We start from the raw sequence: 7,705 nt of genomic DNA on the forward strand, positions 1-7,705 counted from the left end.
TCCTGCTCCTGTCCTGATCATGTCCTGCCCGTGTCCTGATCGTGTCCTGCTCCTGTCCTGATCATGTCCCTCAGGTGGACACAGGAAGCTTCACTTTAGGATTTTATTCATGTTTGTTCAGATGAACAAACTGAAAGGATGGTCTTTGATCAGGTTCGCAGATCAGAGGTTAAAGGTCAGAGCAGGACAGAAATTAAAGGCCTAGCATTGGTTGAAGGAATGCCTATCGCCCGCCGTCTTCTCTGTCTCTCAGCCACACCAGGTTCAGCTCAGGGTCTGTAACTCGGACTGAGTTCTAATCATTTTTGTGTTTTGTGACGTCCTGAGAGTTCCATTTAAGCCCGTCCAGCGTTTGGTGATATTTTGCTGACAGACAGCCTTAGCAGCCCCTCCTGAAGGAACCTTCTCCCTCCCGGTCTCCAGGTTCTGGACTTCGCTGCTACAGATGTTCTGATTACACCGGACGCTGCGAGAACGTCCAGGAGTGCACCTTCGAAGACTCCTGCATCTCTCTGAGCGAAAGAGGTCAGTTCGTCCGTTTCTGTGTCCATCCTGTCCAATCACAGCCGTCTCTGTGTCCATCCTGTCCACTCACAGCCCTCTCTGTGTCCATCCTGTCCACTCACAGCCGTCTCTGTGTCCATCCTGTCCACTCACAGCCGTCTCTGTATCTATCCTGTCCAATTGTAGCCCTGTCTTTGTCCATCCTGTCCACCTACAGCCGTCTCTGTGTCCATCCTGTCCACTCACAGCCCTCTCTGTGTCCATCTTGTCCGCTCACCTACAGCCGTCTCCATGTCCATCCTGTCCACTCACAGCTGTCTCTGTGTCCATCCTGTCCAATTGTAGCCCTGTCTTTGTCCATCCTGTCCACCCACAGCTGTCTCTGTGTCCATCCTGTCCACTCACAGCTGTCTCTGTGTCCATCCTGTCCAATCATAGCTGTCTCTGTGTCCATCCTGTCCACTCACAGCTGTCTCTGTGTCCATCCTGTCCACTCACAGCTGTCTCTGTGTCCAGGTGGGAGGACGATCCGTCAGTGCATCAGGTACACGGACTGCGACATCTCCCGCCTCACCCAGATGTTCTCCTACATCTCCAGCTACACCTACAGATGTTGCAACAGCAACCTGTGTAACTCCGGGTCCACGGTTGCCATGGCAACACCAGTTCTGGCCCTGCTGGGGTCCGTGCTGAGCGTCTGGTGGTTCTGGTTCTGAATCCCTGCTGTGGATTCGAACTCTAACAGGAACTAATCTGTCTGTTCTCAGGTCTCCTCCGGGAGAGAAAAAAAAATCAACTAAAATTTTAACAAATTTAATAAAAAATAAAAAACAACTTTTCTGTTTTTCTTCTTTGGATGTGAAACCAGGAACGTTCCTCTGACGTTCCTCAGGTTCTGACGGTGAAACAAACACGACGACGGGTAAAACAGAACCGTTTATTACACATCAGAGAGAACACGGAAAGGTTCCACAACCACGAGATCAAGATCCCTACAGAACCAGAACAGCAGAACCTCCTGCTGAGCCCATCAGTCCCGCCTGAGTCTGTGTGTGTGTGTGTGTGTGATCATCAATAAATAAACATGTCTGAAAGAATTCACAATAAAAGGAGGAAAAACACAAATATAACAAGACAGGAAGTATTTCACAATAAAAGCATAAACTTTCATCTGTGTCGTTAAGTTTCACGATCAAAGTGTGGTTCCGATCCGTTCCGTTCTGCTTTATTAGAACTTTAAGTCTGTTTAGAACTTGAAGCTGAAGATGTCCAGGACTCAGTCGCTCACGTCTCCGAGTTCGTCCTCCTCCACCTGCCGTCCAATCACCTCCAGCTGCACCGTCTTCTTCTGACCCTTCTGCTCCGCCTCCTTGTTTGGCTTCTCTGATTGGGCGTACCAGGGCTGAGGGGCGGAGCCTTCGCAGGCCCGGCCCCCCCTGCGGAAGCCCCCCCTGCCGGCGCGGACCAGCCCCCAGCCCTGCAGCTGGGTGTCTGACGTCCCCTCCTGGACCCCTCTCGTCTGGTCCAGCTCCTTGGCGCTGAGCGACGACATCCGGACCGGAACCGTGTTTCCGAACTTGGAGTAGTCGACGCAGTAATGGCCGTCCTCCTCTGTGAGGATGGAGACGAAGCGCCTCCCCCACAGGATCTCCTCGGGGGTGTAGGAGGTCCGCGCCTGCATGCTGATCCCCGTCGTCTCCACCACACCTGGAAGGGAACGGACGCAGACTCAGAACCCGAGCGTGTCCACAGAGGACAGCGGAGTGTGCCGGTGTGTGGGCGGAGCCCGACCTTCCAGGATGACGATGATCTCCAGGTCCTCGGAGGCCAGCGACTGGGCGGACAGCTCGTACAGAGGACTTCCTCGCTCGATGGTGTGGCTGATGATGAGTGGAGACACCAGGAAGATGCCGTTGCTCCTCAGAGGGTTCTCCACCTGGATGTCCAGCTGACACACGGGGATCACCTCGCCCTCCGCCGTCACCGTGCGCCGGATCACCTGCAGACAAACAGCGGCGCTCCCATCAGAACCTCTGTGCAGCTGGTTCTGATCCGGGTGGGCCGGCGCTGAGGGCGGACCTGCAGCTGCACGGTGGCTGAGATGATCATGCTCTTCCTCAGGTCTCCCACTCTGAACATGAAGGTGGGCCGGCCGTTCCGAGTGGCGATGACGGCGTTCCTGGAGAAGATGAGCGTCTCGGCTCGCCGGTTGGCCTGCGCCGTCTTCATGAAGACGCAGCCGAGCATCACGGCGTTGATGATCAGACCCAGAATGTTCTGGATGATCAGGACGATGATGGCCACGGGACACTCCTCCGTCACCATCCTGCCGCCGAAGCCTATGGTCACCTGGAGACAAGACGAGAGGTGAGACCTGCAGGGTCTCCCCTGGACCTGCAGGGTCTCATCTGGACCTGCAGCGTCTTACCTGGACCTGCAGGGTCTCACCTGGACCTGCTGTCCCTCACCTGGACCTGCAGCGTCTTACCTGGACCTGCAGGGTCTCACCTGGACCTGCTGTCCCTCACCTGGACCTGTTGTCTCTAACCTGGACCTGCTGAGACCTGCAGGGTCTCCCCTGGACCTGCAGGGTCTCATCTGGACTTGCTGTCCCTCACCTGGACCTGCTGTCTCTAACCTGGACCTGCTGAGACCTGCAGGGTCTCCCCTGGACCTGCAGGGTCTCATCTGGACTTGCTGTCCCTCACCTGGACCTGCTGTCTCTAACCTGGACCTGCTGAGACCTGCAGCGTCTCACCTGGACCTCTATGGAGAAGAGGAAGGCGGAGGTGAAGGAGTGGATGGCGGTGACACAGGGGACGGGGCCCGGCTCGGCGTCCAGGTCCCGGGGCTCCAGGTCTCCGTGGGCGAAGGCCAGGAGCCACCAGACCATGGCGAAGAGCATCCAGGAGCAGAGGAAGGCCGAGGTGAAGATGAGGAAGGAGTGCTGCCACTTCAGGTCCACCATGGTGGTGAAGACGTCCTGCAGGAAGCGACCCTGAGACAGAGACAGAGACAGACAACCTGCTGATGGGTTCTGTCCTGGACCTGGACCTGGACCTGGACCTGGACCTGGTCCTGGACCTGGACCTGGACTCTACCTGCTCCCGGATGTTCTTGTGAGCCACGTTGCAGGACCCGGTCTTGGTGATGAAGCGGGCTCTCTGGGACTTGGCGCGGCTGCGGTTGGGCTGGTTCTGGTCCTCGGCCAGCCGGGTCAGCAGGAAGCCGTCCGGCAGGAGGCCCTTCCTGGCCAACATGGTGCTGCACAACAAACAAACAAACAAACAAACAAACAACTGAAAGGCACATCAATAACAACATCTGATCTGGTTCTGGTCCAGAACGGGCCGGGCTCAGAGCCTGAATGTTTGGACCCAGACCAGAACCAGGGGACATGTCCTAACGAGACGGTTCTGTCCATCAGAGACGATTCCATTCAATCAAACTTTATTCGTTCAGCAGTTTTTATACGAAAGGCTTCACAGAATAATTATTATTATTATTCATAAAACATCCAGCTGTTTGTTAACTCTCTGTATTTATTGTATTTGATGGATTTTAAATTATGAATATTTTACATAAATCATTTACTTGTTTCTTTAACTCTGAAGTTTTATATAAACAGTTTTTATTCCCGTTTCTGGTTTTTCATTTTAAACGTTTGATCCGGAAATAATCTGAAAATCTGAGGAATCTGAAGCAGCTCCAGCCCGATCCTCGACCATCACACACACACACACACACCTTCAGGAGGTCACGTGCTGTTACCTGCAGGACTCGGCAGGTCGGACTCGAGGAACCAGGCGGTTCTGAGGTTTTTATCCGGACCTGATCCGCGACACGGACTCCATCATCCCCCCATCAGGATGTTCCCACTGAGCGACACCAGAACCGGGTCAAGATGCGACAGGTGACCACACCACTTCCGGTATACCCCTTCACAATAAAACAGGCTGCCTGGGCGGGCGGTGGAACTGATAAGTTTATTCACTGTAATAATTATAAAAATGCTTATTTAATATTTTTAACAAATCAACAAAATATAATGTTTAGTGTCTCCTCTGACTCACCTTCTGCTCGCTCATTTTATCTGAATTTGATGAACCTCTCTGCCTCTGCAGGTTTTTAAAATGATTTTTTATTAAGTATTTCCGGTTTGGCTCCTCTCCAAGTCATGTAAAAGTAAAACCTTTTCTTCTTTAATCATTAAACCATCTAAACTCTAAAACATTTGAAGTTGCAGCTGATGTGGGGCTTTTCTTCCTTTTATGTTGGTACTTCCGGTTGTGCGCAGTGTGTTAATGTTTGAAGCTTCACCTGCGGCTGCAGGATGCTGAACAGGTGGAAGCTGCAGAGACTTCCTGCTGCCTGCAGGGGGCAGCAGAGGGCAGGTCAGCCGCAGAGAGAAACAGGTCAAAGTCATCAGGATTTTATTAATTTATGAACTAAAACACAAGAAAGGAGTCCAGATCATGTTTCAAACCATGTTTTATTATCAGTATGTGAACCTGATCAACCACAACATTATGACCACCTGAAGGTCTCCTGGGGACCTCTGACAGGCAGGTGGACTTTGTGCAGCTCAGGAAGGTTCTGCTGGTCTAAACATCCACATGAAGAAAAGGTACCCCCCCCCCCAGTTTGGAAACACCCCGATGATGATGTCACGGCTTTAGAAGCTTCTGATTGGTTAGTCTACAACATCTGAGTTACCTGGAGGCTCACCTGTGGACTCATTTTAAGGCACACCTCAAAGAACTGCTTCTTCCTGTGGCATCAGGAAATCAGCCAAGATATCAGGAAAGAATAATAATAATAATAATAATAAGAAACATAAAGACAGATCACAGTTTGTTATGCAGGGACAGAAACCTTCATGTTTGGAGACATGTCCTGCGGTCTGATGAGTCTAAATCATCCCAACTGTGAAGCACGGGGGTGGCAGCATCGTGCTTCAGGAGGGATCTTTACTGGACAGATCATTAGGAAACAACATGAAGTGGAAATATTGAAGCAACATCTCAGGACGTCAGGAAATTAAAGCTTGAACACAAATGTGTCTCCAAATGGGCAATGTCCCTCAGTAGAGGGACAGATTAGCTACAAAATGGCTTCAGGACAACAAACCCTGATCTCCACCCGGCTCTGTGTGAGGAAGGCGGCCTACAAACCTGACAAACTGCTGTTCAGACGGTCTGAAGGCAGCAGTGATCCTGAGAACAGGAACAGGAACACGAAAAGGAACTTAAAATGATCTAAAATAAATGTTCTCTCATTATTCAGGCACGTAGCAACAGAAACACAGAATCCTAACCGCCAGCTTTAAAGTCAGACAGCTTTTAGCCCCGCCTCCTCCGGCTGGCCTGTGGGCGGAGCTAACGAGCGCTCCCCTCCCCCTCAGAGCTGCGCATGCGCAGCGGCCGCTGTCTCCGGTGCCGTTAACGGTCGTATTTACCTTTCTGCTCGCTCCGGGACCGGGTGACACCAAGTCCCGGCCACGGCGGGAGTCGGAACCGGCCCGACCCAGCTGGGAGGCGGGGTCTCCGTGCGGCGGGAGGCTCGGTTCCGCGTGAGCCCGGTTCGGTTAGCTGGCGGAGCTAACGGGCAGCTTGTTTTAACTGGAGCTCGCCTCAGAGAGGACGGGAACAGCCGCCCGCCGGACCGATGCTAACGGGTTAGCTCCGGGCCCGAACCATTACCTTCCCCCTCCATGATCACCACGATGGAACCGAACCTCCAGCCGCAGGTCCACGAGAACTCCTCCTATAAGAGTGAGTACCTGCTGCTGCGGTGTGCGTGCAGGAGGCTGTCCTCTGACCTCTGACCCCTTCACCTGCAGTGACGGAGGAGGACGTGAAGAGGCTGATTGAGTTCCGGGCGTCCAACGAAGTTCTGTTCACCGGGAGGAGGAACTCTGCCAAGATCGCCTGGAGGTGAGGAGGTCCAGATCCGGATGGTTCTGGGTCCAAACTGTCCCTGAAGTGTAGGACAGGGAGACCCGGACTGTGTGCCGAGGTTTATTTTATTTCTCTTTATTTTACCTGAAAGATAAATCAGCTTCTTCCAGGGAGTCAAGATGGCGGCAGGAGACGTTCAATAGAAACAGAAATATAAAACAAAACAAAACAAAACAATGGTCAAAAACATGAAAGCATATCTGAGAATTAATTAATTCAACTGATAAAGTCTGAATGAAGGACTCTGTTAACTCAGGTAAACTCAGCACAGGTAAACTCAGGTAAACAGGTAAACACTCAGTCTAACAGCTGATAAAATCATCTGGTTACCTAACGATACTTTAGCCACAAGCAGCAGAAGTTCTGTTTGATGAAATGCGAGCAGCAGAGCGAGCCGGGCGGGCCAAGTGTCGGAGAACCTTAGAGAAACAGGAAAGACCTGAGGCTGGATCTGAGCTGGACCTTCATAAATGAAAGCAGCCGGAGTCCAAAGGAAAGACGGACGATCAGGAAGTCCTGTTGGTGGACAGGAAACCAGCTGATAGTGACGCTGCGGTGAGATCACCTGGACCAGGTGTGACAGCATGGATTAACCAAACACATGATTAGACCTCCGCTGACCCACCAACTAACCAGAACCTGAGCTGGAACCTGCTCCGGAGCAGGTGATGACTTCAGCCTCAGTTACCATGGTTACAGCCTCCGTTACCGTGGCAACGGCCTCTGTTACCGTGGTGACATCCTCTGTTACCATAGCAACAGTTGCCTGAACAGGCCGCCTGAAGTTGTAAAAGAATTAAACGTCGGCCATTTTAACCAGCTGACGGTTTGTTTCAGGAGAAACTGAAAGAAGTTTATAAAGAATCTCAGGTAAAAACACAGTTTGGTTCTGAGTGTCGTCCTGATCCATGAACTGATGATGTTTAATGAACTGATGATGTTCGATGAACTGATGGTTCTCCTGGTTCCTCAGCACCATTCTGAAAGGTTTGGGTTTGGAGGGGAAGTTAACAGCAGATCAGATCGCCAAGAAATGGGACAACCTGCGGACCAAGTATAAGGTAAGAACTGACACCTGTCAGCCTGTCGACTTGCTAACCTGTCAGCCTGCTAACCTGTCGACCTGCTAACCTGTCGACCTGCTAACCTGTCGACCTGCTAACCTGTCAGCCTGCTAACCTGTCAGCCTGCTAACCTGTCGACCTGCTGACCTGTCAGCCTGCTAACCTGTCAGCCTGCTA

The 7,705-nt window shown here is 52.0% G+C and overlaps 3 protein-coding genes across 6 annotated transcripts in view; 2 read left to right on the forward strand and 1 right to left on the reverse strand.

Annotated features, from left to right (window-relative positions):
• cd59 (CD59 molecule (CD59 blood group)) overlaps window positions 1–1,337 on the forward strand; it is an 18,944-nt gene extending 17,607 nt beyond the window's left edge. The window contains exons 2-3 of one of the 2 annotated variants that reach the window (XM_037978048.1): window positions 424–525; window positions 1,021–1,337. In XM_037978048.1, coding sequence (XP_037833976.1) covers window positions 424–525; window positions 1,021–1,220 — 302 coding nt within the window. In that variant the 3' untranslated portion in view covers window positions 1,221–1,337. Of the gene's footprint in view, window positions 1–423; window positions 526–1,004 lie in introns of both variants that reach the window. The other variant, XM_037978049.1, reaches the window with a different exon arrangement.
• Window positions 1,338–1,427: 90 nt separating this feature from the next.
• Window positions 1,428–4,411, reverse strand: kcnj11l (potassium inwardly rectifying channel subfamily J member 11, like). 2 transcript variants are annotated; one of them, XM_017441174.3, is made up of 6 exons: window positions 4,276–4,411; window positions 3,606–3,768; window positions 3,263–3,502; window positions 2,584–2,853; window positions 2,296–2,503; window positions 1,428–2,211 (listed from the first exon to the last, which is right to left on the reverse strand). In XM_017441174.3, exons 2-6 carry the CDS (start codon window positions 3,762–3,764, stop codon window positions 1,781–1,783), a joined length of 1,308 nt encoding a protein of 435 aa, XP_017296663.1. In that variant the 5' UTR covers window positions 3,765–3,768; window positions 4,276–4,411; the 3' UTR covers window positions 1,428–1,780. The 2 variants fall into 2 exon arrangements, with proteins under 2 accessions (XP_017296663.1, XP_017296665.1); XM_017441176.3 differs by having other exon boundaries at window positions 4,252–4,388.
• A 1,508-nt stretch (window positions 4,412–5,919) lies between these two features.
• LOC108251027 overlaps window positions 5,920–7,705 on the forward strand; it is a 9,010-nt gene continuing 7,224 nt past the window's right edge. Inside the window, exons 1-3 of one of the 2 annotated variants that reach the window (XM_017441178.3) lie at window positions 5,920–6,278; window positions 6,347–6,440; window positions 7,438–7,525. In XM_017441178.3, the coding sequence (XP_017296667.1) occupies window positions 6,218–6,278; window positions 6,347–6,440; window positions 7,438–7,525 (243 nt within the window). In that variant the 5' untranslated portion in view covers window positions 5,920–6,217. The other variant, XM_037978298.1, reaches the window with a different exon arrangement.

Source organism: Kryptolebias marmoratus, linkage group LG11 (genome assembly GCF_001649575.2).
Source record: "Kryptolebias marmoratus isolate JLee-2015 linkage group LG11, ASM164957v2, whole genome shotgun sequence".
NCBI classification, from domain to species: domain Eukaryota; kingdom Metazoa; phylum Chordata; class Actinopteri; order Cyprinodontiformes; family Rivulidae; genus Kryptolebias; species Kryptolebias marmoratus.

Coding starts and splice junctions, on each gene's coding strand:
- kcnj11l (XM_017441174.3), bottom strand. CDS start 3,764: ATGTTGGCCAGGAAGGGCCTCCTGCCGGACGGCTTCCTGCTGACCCGG. Junction 3,503..3,605: donor ACAAGAACATCCGGGAGCAG/GTAGAGTCCAGG, acceptor TCTCTGTCTCAG/GGTCGCTTCCTGCAGGACGT. Junction 2,504..2,583: donor CAGCCACCGTGCAGCTGCAG/GTCCGCCCTCAG, acceptor GTTTGTCTGCAG/GTGATCCGGCGCACGGTGAC.